General features: G+C 46.5%; 1 protein-coding gene across 3 annotated transcripts; it reads left to right on the top strand.

Moving 5' to 3' along the window:
- Nucleotides 1-550: 550 nt before the first annotated feature.
- Nucleotides 551-15,197, top strand: uba2 (ubiquitin-like modifier activating enzyme 2). Of its 3 annotated transcripts, none has more exons than XM_063000313.1 (17): nt 551-731; nt 3,301-3,384; nt 3,477-3,547; nt 5,957-6,021; nt 6,103-6,203; nt 6,283-6,404; nt 7,647-7,714; nt 7,888-8,009; nt 9,106-9,205; nt 9,531-9,682; nt 9,773-9,866; nt 11,890-12,002; nt 12,505-12,660; nt 12,867-12,963; nt 13,315-13,420; nt 13,850-13,989; nt 14,892-15,197. In XM_063000313.1, exons 1-17 carry the CDS (start codon nt 588-590, stop codon nt 15,095-15,097), a joined length of 1,941 nt encoding a protein of 646 aa, XP_062856383.1. In that variant the 5' UTR covers nt 551-587; the 3' UTR covers nt 15,098-15,197. The 3 variants fall into 3 exon arrangements, with proteins under 3 accessions (XP_062856383.1, XP_062856385.1, XP_062856384.1); XM_063000314.1 differs by lacking the exon at nt 551-731 and adding an exon at nt 1,523-1,650; XM_063000315.1 differs by lacking the exons at nt 9,531-9,682; nt 9,773-9,866 and having other exon boundaries at nt 552-731.
- The last annotated feature ends 1,077 nt before the right edge of the window (nt 15,198-16,274 follow it).

The following is a 16,274-nucleotide window of genomic DNA, read 5'->3' as shown; positions in this document are numbered from 1 at the left end:
CCATCAATTATTATTATTAAATGCCATGATCATCAAAGGGTGGAACGGTGGCTCAGTGGGTAGGACTGTCTCCTCACAGCAAGAAGGTCCTGGGTTCGAGCCCCAGGTGGGCCGGTCTGGGATTCTGTGTGGAGTTTGCATGTTCTCTCCGTGTCTGCGTGGGTTTCCTCCGGGAACTCCGGTTTCTTCCCACAGTCCAGAGACATGCAGTCAGGTCAATTGGAGATACTAAACTGTCCACTGAACTTGTGAACTTATGAATCTTGTGTAACCAGTAATTAATTACTGTTTCTCTCATGAATGTAACCAAAGTGTGTAAAAGATGATGTTAAAATCCTAATAAATAAATAAATAAATAAATCATGGTCGTCAGGAGTGTGAATAGTGAATTTGAAGTCATTTAGAACGCAGCCATGGTTTGAAAATGCTTCCTGTCCAATCAGCGGCCTTCTTGTCAACACCACCAGCCAATCACAGAGCAGGTGGCGGGCCTTTCTGAATACGGGTAGGGGAAAAAACACACATCAGTTGGTGCATTTGTGACTGAACGCTGCCCGTGTCCGAGCGCCAAATCTGACCATCTCACTATGGAGGCAGAACTAGCGGGACCTCTCCACAAACAGCTCGCCGACTCGCTCGCCTCCTGCAGTGTGCTGGTGGTTGGAGCGGGAGGAATCGGCTGTGAGCTGCTCAAGAACCTCGTCCTTACCGGCTTCCACAATATTGAAGTGGTAAGAAAAAGCGGGGAGGCTTTCTTTGTGCTCACTTGGTAGCGGCCTAGCATGGGCTGTATGTCAAACACCTTTAGAGTTCATGTGTAGTGCACTAGGTAGTGTGCAAAGCTTATTGTTGAATGTTGCGCTTGTGTAGGGATTGAGGAGTTAATTGACACTCAGCCTTGAGAAGGTCTGGTTAGCATTAAAGCATCACCTTAGTTGATTGTATTTATAACTTTTATTGTATATCAAGTAAATACAGCGGTTGCTATTATTATGAACGAAATAAATAATATTGTATTTTTTTTTTTAAATATTTTATTGATTTAATGGTTAATAACCCCTCGCCGCTGTTATATTTCTAAGTAACGTTAACTACCAGCAAGCTAACTGATGGAATGAATTAACTCCCAAGTGAACGCACTACTTACTATAAACAGCATTTATTTTTAATAATAATAATTCACATATAACTCAATATTATGTTTACTTATAAACCTAGACATAATACATTATTAACAGTAGTGCAAGGAGCTTAGCTAACACTTACAATTAGCTAACTAGCTAGTCTGTGATCCCCCTATTTAACTTTTAATTATTAATCCTGACATGCTTTTATATTTTATGTTTCTGGACAACCCAACAAGCAATAATGTGTGTGTCTGTTTTCCACTATGCAAGCCTCCACTGATCTGGGAAGGCTTTTTTATCAGCTTTTGGAACATAACTGCAGGGCTTCACGTCCACTGAGCCACAAGAGTATTAGTGATGTCAGGCACTAACTTTGCCTTTGCACTTCATTTCAGACCCGTTAAACAGGTGTGGAGTCAGGGTGGTGTGCAGTGCAGTCACGTTCTTGGAGCTCGCTTTGTACATGGTGGCATTGCCGAGATGGAACAGGAAGGGATATTCCCTAAACTGTTGGCGCAAAGTAGTAAGCAGGCATTTCTACAGAGCAGTGGGTGTTGACAGTAGGCACAAGCGGTCAGTCAAGCACTCGGTATTCTCTACATCGACCAGGCGATTATAACCCGTTGCCGAATAGGCCATACTGCCCTCACCCACCGACACCTCCTGGTTGGCGAGCAGGCACCAGTTTGTCAATTCTGTGCTAACCCCCTAACAGTTCAACATCTTTTATTAGAATGCGCTGCGGTTTCTACTATCAGAGACATTTTTACAGCGTCGAGAATATAAAAGTACAGTTTGAGAGGATTCCACCAGTTAAAATTGTTAATTTTTTAGGAAGTCTAAATTTAAAACGTAATATTTTACAGTTCAAATACCTGTCCTTGCCATAAAATAGCCAATACGTTGCTGATATGGCAATAAACCCAAACAAACATCTGCAAATGGAATCATCTCTCTGCTGCTCCATAGTCTAATAGTGCTGTGCTTTAGGTCGACATTAGAATTACAGAGAAATATTTACTCTTTCGTTTTAATGGGTGCAGAATTCAGACCATTCTTGACATTTTGCACACTTTGTTGTTGTGGGTTAAATGTTAAATTGATCTCATTGCTATTCTTCCATCCGTTAATTATTTATAATCACCCCTAACGACAAACCTCTCACTGATGCTGGTCCCTGCTCCCGATTGGGGAGGACGAGGCTGCTCCACGCCCCCTCCCGACACGTGCACAGCAATCGAACATCTTATCACCTGCACTTGACGTGCGCTGTGTACGGAGAGCCACGCCCTCTACCGCACTCCTTTCCCATCTCCGTGCAGGCGCCACCAACCAGCCAGCCAGCAGAGGTCGTAATCGCACCAGTCCGAGAGAGAGAGACACCTTGTCCGGCTTCGTCCCGCCCCTGTCTGAACAACCGGCCAATCGTTGTTCATGTGGCCGCTCATCCTCAGCCGGCAGGCAGACCTGAGATTCGATACGATGTATTCGAGATCCCAGCTCTGGTGAACAAACAGCGTGTGTTTTTACCGCCGCGCCACCTGAGCGGCCCAAATGTGTATTCTTATTTGTATTTAATTCCTTGATTTTTCTTTAATTTTATTGTACAGTGTCATGAATGGTGCTTTTTAAATAAATAAATATTTGTCGAAGCTCGTTTGGAAGCATTTACTGCTGCAGATTTCCTTGTACAAGCTTTGTATGCCTGGATTGGGGTAGTTTAGCCCATTTTTTATGACCGAGCGTCTCAAGCGCTGTCAGATTGTTTGGCATTACAGAACAGTACCGAAACCGTAACCATGCTGACTTAATAAAACTGACATTTAAGGGACGAGAGGTCAGAGTGGCTTTTAAATTTACGTCTCAAATTACTATTAAAAGTCAAAGCTAATATTAAACCGGGGCAGAATTTCAGGACGTTACTGGTGGATAAAGGCGCCCTTGATTTAGTGATGTCAGTGATTAATTGGGTAACCGGTTAACCGAGAGCAGATAAAAAAAAAATCTTTCATATACTCTGATGAGACGCTTTGTGTTTGTTGATCGTCAGTTGTCTAAATTTCCTTCCTGCCTCGTCTAGATGTTTAGGTTATATTCATGTTAATCATTCTGTCACCCTTTGCCAGCATTAACGTTTTCAATCTGTCTTTGTTTCCCCGTTCGCCCGCTACAGATCGACCTGGACACGATCGACGTGAGCAATCTGAACAGACAGTTCTTATTCCAGAAGAAACATGTGGGGAAGTCCAAAGCGCAGGTCTGTCTGTTATTCTCTCCTCAGCTGTCTGTGCTTTAATGCAGTTTTTATTTATATTTCTGTGCTCTTTGTTTTGTTTGTTCGTTATTTAGGTGGCCAAGGAGAGCGTGCTGCGCTTCTGTCCTTCAGCTAACATCACTGCCTACCACGACAGCATCATGAAGTGAGTCCGTGTGATCACAGAACGGGGGCTTGGTGTCCGAATTAAAATAAAATGGGTCAATGTCAAAACCGAGTTCATTAATATGGATAAATATTCTGTGTCCATGGGAATTTGTGACAAAACAGCATTTGTGAGGTCAGGCACTGATGGATTAGAAGGTCTGCCTTACAGTCGCCATTCCGAATCATCCCAGAGTTGATGAAATGAAATAAAAGTCAGAGAAAACGGCACCAGTGACATCACTGTGTCTATAGGAAGCAGGGAGAAAGCAGTCTGTCTGAACTTCCTCTCCTGCTTAATACACACTGTGACATCATCGGTCCAGTAGTGACGTAATTGGTCCAGCAGCAGTGATGTAATCGGTCCAGTAGTGACAAAATTGCTCCAGTAGTGACATCATCTGTCCAGCAGTAGTGACATAATCGGTCCTGTAGTGATGACATCGGTCCAGCAGTAGTGACATAATCGGTCCTGTAGTGACATAATCGGCCCAGCAGTAGTGACATCATTGCTCCAGGAGTAGTGACATAATCGGTCCAGTAGTGACATAATCGGTCCAGCAGTAGTGACGTAATCAGTCCAGCAGTAGTGACATCATCAGTCCAACAGTAGTGACATCATCGGTCCAGCAGTAGTGACATCATCGGTCCAGCAGTAGTGACATCATCGGTCCAGCAGTAGTGACATAATCGGTCCAGCAGTAATGACGTAATCGGTCCAGCAGTAGTGACATCATCGGTCCAACAGTAGTGACATCATCGGTCCAGCAGTAGTGACGTAATCGGTCCAGCAGTAGTGACGTAATCGGTCCAGCAGTAGTGACGTAATCGGTCCAGCAGTAGTGACGTAATCGGCCCAGCAGTAGTGACCTCATCGGCCCAGCAGTAGTGACGTAATCGGTCCAGCAGTAGTGACGTCATCGGTCCAGCAGTAGTGACGTCATCGGCCCAGCAGTAGTGACGTAATCGGTCCAGCAGTAGTGACGTCATCGGTCCAGCAGTAGTGATGTAATCGGTCCAGCAGTAGTGACGTCATCGGCCCAGCAGTAGTGACGTCATCGGTCCAGCAGTAGTGACGTCATCGGTCCAGCAGTAGTGACGTCATCGGTCCTGTAGTAGTGACGTCATCGGTCCTGTAGTAGTGACGTCATCGGTCCAGCAGTAGTGACATAATCGGTCCAGCAGTAATGACGTAATCGGTCCAGCAGTAGTGACATCATCGGTCCAACAGTAGTGACATCATCGGTCCAGCAGTAGTGACATCATCGGTCCAGCAGTAGTGACATCATCGGTCCAACAGTAGTGACATCATCGGTCCAGCAGTAGTGACGTAATCGGTCCAGCAGTAGTGACGTCATCGGCCCAGCAGTAGTGACGTCATCGGTCCAGCAGTAGTGACGTCATCGGTCCAGCAGTAGTGACGTCATCGGTCCTGTAGTAGTGACGTCATCGGTCCTGTAGTAGTGACGTCATCGGTCCAGCAGTAGTGACATAATCGGTCCAGCAGTAATGACGTAATCGGTCCAGCAGTAGTGACATCATCGGTCCAACAGTAGTGACATCATCGGTCCAGCAGTAGTGACATCATCGGTCCAGCAGTAGTGACATAATCGGTCCAGCAGTAATGACGTAATCGGTCCAGCAGTAGTGACATCATCGGTCCAACAGTAGTGACATCATCGGTCCAGCAGTAGTGACGTAATCGGTCCAGCAGTAGTGACGTAATCGGTCCAGCAGTAGTGACGTAATCGGTCCAGCAGTAGTGACGTAATCGGTCAAGCAGTAGTGACGTAATCGGTCAAGCAGTAGTGACGTAATCGGTCCAGTAGTAGTGACGTAATCGGTCCAGCAGTAGTGACGTAATCGGTCCAGTAGTAGTGACGTAATCGGTCAAGCAGTAGTGACGTAATCGGTCAAGCAGTAGTGACGTAATCGGTCCAGCAGTAGTGACGTAATCGGTCCAGCAGTATTGACGTCATCGGTCCAGCAGTAGTGACGTAATCGGTCCAGCAGTAGTGACGTAATCGGTCAAGCAGTAGTGACGTAATCGGTCAAGCAGTAGTGACGTAATCGGTCCAGCAGTAGTGACGTAATCGGTCCAGCAGTAGTGACGTAATCGGTCAAGCAGTAGTGACGTCATCGGTCCAGCAGTAGTGACGTCATCGGTCCAGCAGTAGTGACGTCATCGGTCCAGCAGTAGTGACGTCATCGGTCCAGCAGTAGTGACGTCATCGGTCCAGCAGTAGTGACGTCATCGGTCCAGCAGTAGTGACGTCATCGGTCCAGCAGTAGTGACGTCATCGGTCCAGTAGTATTGACATCATTGCTCCAGTTTCTTCTGTCTTGTTTGTTTATTTATCCTCTTGAGATGTTGAGCAGTGTGTAAGTTCACCGTCTCTGTCCTTCACAGCCCCGATTACAACGTGGAATTCTTCAGGAAGTTCCAGCTGGTCATGAACGCTCTGGATAACAGGGGTGTGTAAATAAGGGTTTTTGATCGGCCTGTATGCCATTAGTTTATTATCGTTACATGAGACTCATTGTGATTATTTCCAGCGGCCCGCAATCACGTGAACAGGATGTGTTTGGCAGCAGACGTTCCTCTCATCGAGAGCGGTACAGCGGGCTACCTCGGCCAGGTCACGGTCATCAAGAAGGTAAGACCGGCTGCCCTCGCACGTCCAGTGATTCCTATACCGGTGCTGGATGATGCTAATGTTTTTGTTTTCTCTACAGGGAGAGACCGAGTGCTATGAGTGCCAGCCCAAACCCACACAGAAAACCTTCCCTGGATGCACCATCCGGAACACTCCATCCGAACCCATCCACTGCATCGTCTGGGCCAAATACCTCTTCAAGTAGGTCTTCTGCTACCAACACGTTATGTCCTGCTGCTCACATGTCCTTAAGCAGAGGTGGCGCCAGATACGACTCGGACACTCTTATAAAACTCACAATTCCGTCTTCTCGGAACGCTCCTTTGCCTGTCCGATCATAGCTCGTAGCTTCTGGGCAGGAAACTGATGTTGAAATAGCAGTTTAACCCCTACCTGCTGTTTTTCCCAGCTTGGCCGACGCTACCCATCACACAGGTGATGCTTAGAACGGCGTTTTTAGCCGTTTATTATCTGTAAAAGCATTAAAAAGAGCAGTTTTGCCGCTCAGGTGGCGCAGCGGTAAAAAGAAACGCGCTGCAACCAGGGCTGGATTCTGAGAAGCGTGGTATCGGATCCAGCCTTGCTTTACCGGTTCGAAGCCGAGTGGCAATATGAGCAACGATTGGCCGGTCGCTCATGTGGGGGGCGGGACAAAGAACCGGATGTGGGTCTCTCTCCGTCAGAATGCGATCGCGTTCTCTGCCGGCCGATCGGAGGCGCTTACACAGAGATGGGAGGGGGTGCCCTTAGGGTGTGTCTCTCCGCATGCGACGCTAGGTGGCGCCAAACTCGTCGACGTGTGGGTGGCAAAGATGCATCTGGCTGCTGCTCGTGTTTCGGAGGGGATACGGGTTAGCTTCGATCACCTCCGTCAGGGCAGGGTTCGGCATAGACAGAGAGGAAGCACGATGCTAATTGAACAATAATAAAAATAAAAATAAAAAAAAGCATTTTTGTGTCTTAACAGATTTACTAGTAGTTTTAAATCGATGATAAATAAAATCGATGATAGACATTTAGGTTCACGGCATTAGGTTCAAGAATTAAATAAACACACTTTTACGCCGAGTCGTAAAGTACGAAAAAATATATTAACAACCGAGACAGTAAACTGACGATGCAGATTAATAAGCAATTATAAACAGTAGTGCAAATTGGATGAGCTTATAGACGGGTTAAAGTGACGAGTGCGTAAACAGTAAACAGTTCCTGGGGATGTTAAAGTTCGGTATTGATGGGGGGGGTGAGACGCGTGTGTGTGCGGGATCCGAAGTTAGTGAACGCAGAGGGCAGAACAGGAAGAGATCTGAGCATCCTGACCGCCTGGTGGACGGAGCCGTCTCTCACCTAGTCCTTCACGCTCCATCGGGGCCTGTGCTCGCTTGCTCGCCTGCTTTTGCACTTCGGTTCTGACTCGTTCTGAACGTTTTGTTCTTTTATCAGTCAGCTGTTCGGAGAGCAGGACGCAGATCAAGAAGTCTCGCCCGACACCGCCGATCCCGAGGCTGCATGTGAGTGACTCCGCTGTGGCTACTTCAGTTGTACTTAATTCTGGTTGATCGCGGTCAGCTTCCTCTCAGCTTTCAGTATGAGTGAGATCTGAGCTTAATAACCAAAACCTGAACTGAACTGAACTTTTTTCCTCATTTTTTATTTATTGATTTATTTTCTCGTTGTGCTTTAGGGAACCCAGAGGACACGGCGGCGAGAGCCACTGCCTCGGATCAGGACGGAGACATCAAACGGGTTTCCACCAAAGACTGGGCTCGATCCACGGGCTACGACGCTGTTAAACTCTTCAACAAGGTGAGGACAGCGAGGCGTCTAAACGTCCAGGAAGTCAACTAGCATTAACTCGGCTCTATAGTGCCACCCGGGGTTGGGAAGTATGTACTGCCTGACTGCAGAAATGTGGCTTCTTTAAAAGAAGCTCTGTTTGAATCTCAGCTGTGCTATCGGCTGGTCAGGCATCTACACGTACCTAAATGTCTGACGGGGTGTGTGGCTAAACAGCCGAGCTACTGGGAGAAAAACCCCACTATACAGCAGTGGTCTCAGCAGAGAAACTGACCTGGCCGAGTGTCCACACAAACGCAACTGACCGTCTCTACTCTGCTGCTGCGATTTCCGATCTCCAGGGCTGGATTGGACGCCTTTGTGAGTCGTGAGAGTAGGGGTCAGGGTCACATGAAGCATAGCATGTCTCTCTGTGTGTGAACCCCACACTGGGAGGTGATAAAAAGCGGCCACAGATTGGACACTTGTCGTAGTGGGCATTTGGTGATCCGTTTGTGTTTGGTCAGATTGTGCAAGCGGCAGCAGATTTACAATCAGGAATTGGAAATGACTAAATTAGGAGATAAAGTAAGGGTTCTAACAAGCTTCTTTCATTCCAGCAGCTATCGGGGCTTACAGAAATATGTAATATTACTTATAATGTCCCAAAAGTGCAATACAGCGGTGCAATATGTAATATATTATTAATATTTTCATGTATATATTATAAGTACATCACTTGTTTCCTTTGCGTAAACACCTACACACTATGTGTGCAATTCTGTCTAGCAACTCTTTACACACTAATGAGCCAAAACATTAGGGACACCCACCTAATACGCTGTCAAAACAGCTCTGACCTGTCGACACATGGAGCTCGGTGGTATCTGGTACCACCACAACGTCTGTAAGTTGCAAACTAGATTATACTATAGCGTGTCGATGTATTTTTTCTTGACCCATTGTTTACAGTTCTTTTATTAACATCCGGGTTAAATGATCATTAATTTTAGGACTTTACACCTTAGCGTTAAGGCATTTTCGTTCTTTAAGGTGTCGTATTGGAAAACGCGTGGGTTGTTTACATAGAATCGTGATGCTGATGTGATGTGTTTTATGTTTCTAGCTTTTCAAAGACGACATCATGTACCTGCTGACCATGGATAAGCTGTGGAAGAAGAGGAAAGCGCCCGTCCCACTGGACTGGACCGAAATGCACAAGTTAGGTGGGTCCTGAATCGGGGTTTTAAAATCCAGTTTAGATTTTGCATGTGCAAGCCAAAACCATGATGGTGTTAGACCGGAACAGTACATTTACATCTGAGGTGGCGAGTGAAGAATTGGCAGTTCTGAAATGATCCCCAAAGCAGCTGGTAGGTGGATTGGCTGCCCTGATTGATGCTTATTGAACCGATTCGTCCACTCATGGTTGTACATGGGTTTCTATTCATGAGAACAACCCGGTACAAAGCCGATAGCGCTGCTGCTAAATGTGCAGTGAGGAACGCTGCGTTTGGGCTAAACGTTGTCTCCTTATTCACCGTCGATTAGAAACCAATAAGGACGAGGTGTGCGGGACAGGACTGAAGGACCAGCAGGTGCTCGGCGTGTCGGGTTATTCCCGGCTCTTCCGGCACAGTGTGGAGACCCTCCGCTCACAGCTGGCCGAGAGAGGAGAGGGAGCCGAGCTGGTCTGGGACAAGGTTAGACGTGTGCTGGTCACGAGCGTAATGCATGTGGAGGTTTGCGTCTGTAACCTAAAACCATCTCTCTGCGTCTCTCCCGCCCGGCAGGACGACCCGCCGGCCATGGACTTCGTGACTGCGGCTTCGAACCTGCGCATGCACATCTTCAGCATGAACATGAAGAGCCGCTTCGACGTCAAATGTGAGCGTCTTGTGCCTTCCCTAAACTGTTGGCGCAAAGTTCGAAGCGTATCATTTGCACCGCCATATCTAAGCCTTATTATTTACATATATTATTATTATTATCTGTTTATTACTACTATTATACTAATTTATACATATATCTGATATATATCTAATATTATAACACATCATATATCATAACATCATGAGCACTGAGAGGTGAAGTGAATAACACTGATTATCTCTTCATCCCGGCACCTGTTAGTGGGGGTGGGGGGGGATATATTAGGCAGCGAGTGAATCCTCACAGTTGATGTTAGAAGCAGGAAGAATGGGCGAGCGTGAGGATCTGAGCCAGTTTGAGGGCCAAAGTGTGACGGCTAGACGTCTGGGTCGGAGCATCTCCGAAACTGCAGCTCTTGTGGGGTGTGTCCCGGTCTGCAGTGGTCAGTATCTATCAAAAGTGCTCCAAGAAAGGAACGGTGGTAACCCGGCGACAGGGTCATGGGCGGCCAAGGCTCACTGATGCACGTGTGAAGCATCGATGAGCTACTGGTGGAGAAGTTAATGCTGGTTCTGATAAACCAGCGTATGGGGCAGCAAAAGGGGGACCAAGACAATATTAGAATAATGTTATGCTTTATCGGTGTATATATGTATTATCTACATGTAGTATTATTATTAGTATATAGTTTGTGTGTGTATATATATATATATATATATATATATATATATATATATATATATATATATATATATATAAATAAAAGATGTCTTTATTTTCTTTCTTTATTGCTCCTATTGTATATACTTAAACCTATAACGATATCTTTATTTCTATATTTATACTCTTATAATAATAATAGCAATAATAATAGCAGCGCTATTATTATAACAGTCATACACCGATCAGCCGTAACATTAAAACCACCTCCTTGTTTCTACGCTCCACTTACCATATAGAAGCACTTTGTAGTTCTACAATTACTGACTGTAGTCCATCTGTTTCTCTACATGCTTTGTTACCCCCCTTTCATGCTGTTCCTCAATGGTCAGGACCCCCACAGGACCCCCACAGAGCAGGTATTATTTAGGTGGTGGATGATTCTCAGCACTGCAGTGACACTGACATGGTGGTGGTGTGTTAGCGTGTGTTGTGCTGGTATGAGTGGATCAGACACGGCAGCGCTGCTGGAGTTTTTAAACACCGTGTCCACTCACTGTCCACTCTATTAGACACTCCTACCTAGTCGGTCCACCTTGTAGATGTAAAGTCAGAGACGATCGCTCATCTATTGCTGCTGTTCGAGTCGCTCATCTTCTAGACCTTCATCAGTGGTCACAGGACGCTGCCCACGGGGCGCTGTTGGCTGGATGTTTTTGGTTGGTGGACTATTCTCAGTCCGGCAGTGACAGTGAGGTGTTTAATAACTCCAGCAGCGCTGCTGTGTCTGATCCACTCATACCAGCACAACACACACTAACACACCACCACCATGTCACCTAAATAATACCTGCTCTGTGGGGGTCCTGACCATTGAAGAACAGCATGAAAGGGGGTAACAAAGCATGTAGAGAAACAGATGGACTACAGTCAGTAATTGTAGAACTGCATTTTAATGTTATGGCTGATCAGTGTATATTGTATATATGCACATTGTACATTCGCTATACTTTACTTAATTTGTATTATCTATCTAATTGATTTATTACACCTGATAGCAATTGTTATGGTACATAAATTCAGTCATTAGAAAAGGGGGTGTCCCAATACTTTTGGCCATATAGTTTACAGAACAGAACTGGTACAGATAGAAAATCGTGGCTTAAGGATCTAACGGTATGTTCCAGAGTGTAGGGCCACACCTTTAATCTGGCTCAGTCTGACCAGCGATGTTTATTTTCTAACAGCTCCGATTACAGGGTGTAATAATGAAATAAAAACGCTCATTTGCCCCTAAAACAGCTGGAACCTGCATCATATTTCATAACCATGAGCTCTGTGCACCTACTGACACTGACTGTGACGTTCTTTTCTCCAGCCATGGCCGGGAACATCATCCCAGCCATCGCCACCACCAACGCGGTCATCGCCGGCCTCATCGTGCTAGAGGCGCTCAAGATCCTCGACTCGGACTTCCAGCGGTGCCGGACGGTGAGAGGATCCGCGCGGATCTTTGTTACCCATCCCATAATAAAGCCACAGTCGGATATTTTGGTGTAGATCTTTAAATATCTAAATATTTTTTCCTTATTTCATGTCAAGTGGTATCAACCACTTTGACCTGGTCAGTATTTCTGTGGGTCAGGCTCTCTCCGGAATCATTGGGCACCATCCCCTCGCACAACCAGTATAGTCTGAGTGGATGCATGACTGGCCAATAGCGCACAGCTGAGATTCGGACCCGATTTCAGCAGTCGTGGTCTCGCACGGTGGCCGTGAATCTACCTTTTGCGCCCCCTCCCCTCAGGCAGGGCCGGTTGTGCCCCTGCGATTCCAAACTGGAGCGCTCAGAATATTCGGTGGCGGTGGGCAATCACGTTAGATCTCCGTCCCGCGTTAGTAGATGTTAAACCACTGAAAGAAATCACAAATAGCACCGGCGTGTGGAACAACAAGAGCTTGCGTTTTAATTCTCTTGTGTGGATCTCGTCAGATCTTCCTGAACAAGCAGCCGAACCCCAGGAAAAAGCTGCTGGTCCCGTGTGCGCTGGATCGACCCAACCCCAACTGTTACGTCTGCACCGGCAAACCCGAAGTCACGGTCAAACTCAGCGTGCACAAGACCATCGTACTGACTCTACAGGACAAGGTGAAGGAGGCGTTTTCTCTCTGTGTCCGATTGATTGAACTGTGAGCAGATGCGCTATATGGACGAAAGTATCGCGACGCCCCTTCTAATTATTCAATTCCTGTGTTTTAGCCCCAGCAATTGTAGTAAACCAGTTTAATAAAGGAAATGAAATGCTTCCGACTTTGCGGCAATAGTTTAGAACCTGAATTTGTGTATTTTGTCAGATATTGAAGGAGAAGTTTGGCATGGTGGCGCCCGACGTGCAAATAGAAGACGGCAAAGGGACGATCCTCATCTCCTCGGAGGAGGGAGAGACGGAAGGTAAGACTGCACTTCGTAAACAGACCTGTACATTTACATTTTCAGTAGATTTAAAATAATTTAGAGTACTCGAATGAGGGTTAAGGGCCTTGCTCAAGGGCCCAACAGTGGCGGGGCTTGAACCAGTGACGTTTCGATGACTAGTCCAGTACCTTGACCACCAGGCTACAACTCCCGCCTGTAGAGCGCGCTTTAGCCGCTACGTGTTCTCGTTTGCTCATTTTTATCCTAAGCGACTAACAGTTGTGACCGTATACAGTCTGAGCAATCGAGGGTCGTGCTCGAGGGCCCGACAGTTGCAACCTGGCAGTGGTGGGGCTTGAACCAGCGACCTTTCGTTTCTGTCTGTAGCAAACAACGGCAAGCTCCTGTCGGACTTTGGGATTCGGAACGGCAGCCGTCTTCAAGCGGACGATTTTCTGCAGGATTACACGCTGCTGGTCAATGTAGTGCACTGGTAAGTGTGTGTGTGTGTGTGTGTGTGTGCTCCAGTTACAAAGCTATTTGCACTACTATTTACATTTACAGCATTTAGCAGACACCTTTATCCAAAGTGATGTACAATTGAAGGTATACATTGTAGGCAATTGAGGGTTGAGGGCCTTTTCTGCTTACTAGTCCTGTACCTTAACCGCTGAGCTACCCCTGCCCAAACTCATGTGTGGTCCACCATGCTTTCAGAAACACTGGATCAATGGTATCGTCATTTTAATGAAGGATGCTTGTAAACGAGCCAAGATGCTCCCTGCCGACCAGGGTGGTCCTTCGCTCTGCGGCCTGCCTACGTCAGACGTGCCTTGTGTTTGTAATGCACTGATATTATTATTATTATTATTAAAAAATGCAGCACTGATCGGGTTTCTTCCCTCCCCCGTGTGTACGTAAGCGAGGAAATGCCGAAGGACGTAGAGTTCGAGGTGGTAGGCGACGCCCCCGAGAAAGCTCCAGCCCCGAGTGCTCCAGAACCAGAGAAGAGCATCACGAACGGCAGCAACGACTCCGCCCAGCCATCTACCTCATCAAAAGGTGAAAAGAAACCGATGATAATTCATCCTTTACTCGCATCCCGAAGGTGTCGCACACTGCTCTCCATTATTCACCATCTCTGTGCAGGCACCTTGACCAGCCAGCAGAGGTCACAATTGCAGAAATTGGGAATCCTTTCGTCCGTCCCACCCTCAGACGCAGCCGATAACGTCTGTGTGGGCACCCGACCGGCTGATGCCAGAAGTTTTTCATCAGAAGCACATTCATGCTCCAAATCTTTTTACTTCACATCCCAAAAGTGCTCTATTTTAATGTCTAAACACCTCAGGTGACAGCTTGGGTTTTCTGGTTGACCCTGGCAGAGACTACTGTTCCACCACTGAAAGTCCTGAAGGTCATGTGACATTCCCGACCTGTGGCGATCTATGATTTGCTTCCTAGACTTTCCCACTGCAGTGCTTCTGGCCTGGTCTGATGGGTGTCGCCAAGATAGCCCTATGCGCCTTATGCAGACACACCCGGGGACACCCCAAATGTTACTAGGCGCCTCATACGACCGCACCTTGGGACCTCCTGCTGTGTGTGTGTGTGTGTGTGTGTGTGTCTGATAAAACCTGTATTTAAACCAAACATTCTGCTGTAGGTCACCAAAACGAACGTTCTCGTCATTTTTCGGCATCGTGAGGAAATACATTTTTTATCCAAAGTGACTTACAGTATACAGTCTGAGCAGTTGAGGGTTAAGGGCCTTGCTCAAGGGCCCAACAGTGGCAATGTGGCAGTGGTGGGGTTTGAACCAGAGACGTTCTGCTTACTAGTCCAGTCCTTTAACCTTTAGGCTACTTAATTAATGTAAAAATCATCTAATGAACGTCGTAATTAACCGTATATATACAGTATGTGCCCGCTGATCGCTGTATCATCTACTGTTTCGTACTCAGCTGTGGTCGAGGACGACGACGTTCTCATCGTGGACTCCGACGAAGAACCCTCCTCCAGCACGGCGGACGTCCCCATGGGGTCCACCAACCTGAAGAGGAAGCTGCAGGACGCAGAGACGAGCGAAGCCGGGTCGAAACGCAAACGCCTGGACCAGCAGGCGGCCGGAGACGACGAAGACGACGACGACATCATCGCTCTAGACTAGTTTCCCCTGCCGTGTCCCTTTCTTGAAAAGAGAGGTTTTTTGGTTGTATTTTCATACCGTTCTCGTTATAAAATGTGTAAATATATCTGTATAAAAAACAGCACGTCGACTCCGACTGGTTTGTTCTTTGAGACGAATAACAAGCAGATTTGCGCTTTTGTTTGGTGAGGAATTTGTTCTCTGGTAGATAAAATGCTTTGATGTATTTTGCGGTCCAGGTTAATCATCTTTTCTCTTTGGATAAATTCTAAACAGCCTCACACCACCCCCACCAGGCATCATGTGTCTAACGGTCTATTACGCTAGACCACAGCTGAGGTCAGGGTTCCAGTCTCGGCATTGCTCTTGGCCGACCGGGTGTCTCCGATTGGCCACGTCTGAGGCGCGTGTGTCCCAAGTCCCGCGCCAGTCTTGTAGTCGCCCCCAATGGTTTATTGTGTGATCTTGCATCATGTGATGTCATACCACGTGATCTTAAACGTTTTACTGCTAAAAGCAAACAATCACTGTGTTTACAATGAGGGTTCAAGAGTCCAAACGGTCAGTTTATTATCAGAGTGAGGGTTCATCCAAGTGCCTGGTACACTCGCACCTTCTACCTAGCTGGCGTCTGTGGCATCTTGGATCATATTTTAGTCGTGTTTTATTTATTAATAAAAATGTTAGTTTGGGGGTGTATGAACCCATGAATAAAATAAGCTACAATTATTTACACTGCTGAATTGAGGTATTACTGTATTTACTGTATTTCACGTTGTGTTAGCCAAAGAAACTCAATGGAAGAAGATTTTCCAAGATAACCAACCCCACGGCGGTACAGTAGTTTTTAAATAATGTAATTTTAATATCTTCTGATTCTTAATCTACTTTCACTGACATTATTTATGAGTTTTGTCATCTTGTAGTCCCAAATCTGTAGTTTAAATTGAGAATATGTTCATGATTTATCTATTAATAAAAATGTTAGTTTGGGGGTGTATGAATCTGAATAAAACCAGCGTCTGCAGCACGGACAGCAGCTAGACGAACTGGGAGCGACTTGATAAAGTTCTGGTAGGTTCCCACAGCTGCAGTGCCAGCACCCACCATCGAGGTGCTCCCACAGATGCTCGATTGGTTCGAGTCTGAGGAATTATGGGGGCAGGGTAGTACTTGGACGTTTCAGTCTTGCTCTTCC

Source organism: Trichomycterus rosablanca, chromosome 8 (assembly GCF_030014385.1).
Source record: "Trichomycterus rosablanca isolate fTriRos1 chromosome 8, fTriRos1.hap1, whole genome shotgun sequence".
Lineage (NCBI taxonomy): Eukaryota > Metazoa > Chordata > Actinopteri > Siluriformes > Trichomycteridae > Trichomycterus > Trichomycterus rosablanca.
Note: the sequence above shows the minus strand (reverse complement) of the source record. Positions and strands in the feature narration are given on the sequence as shown.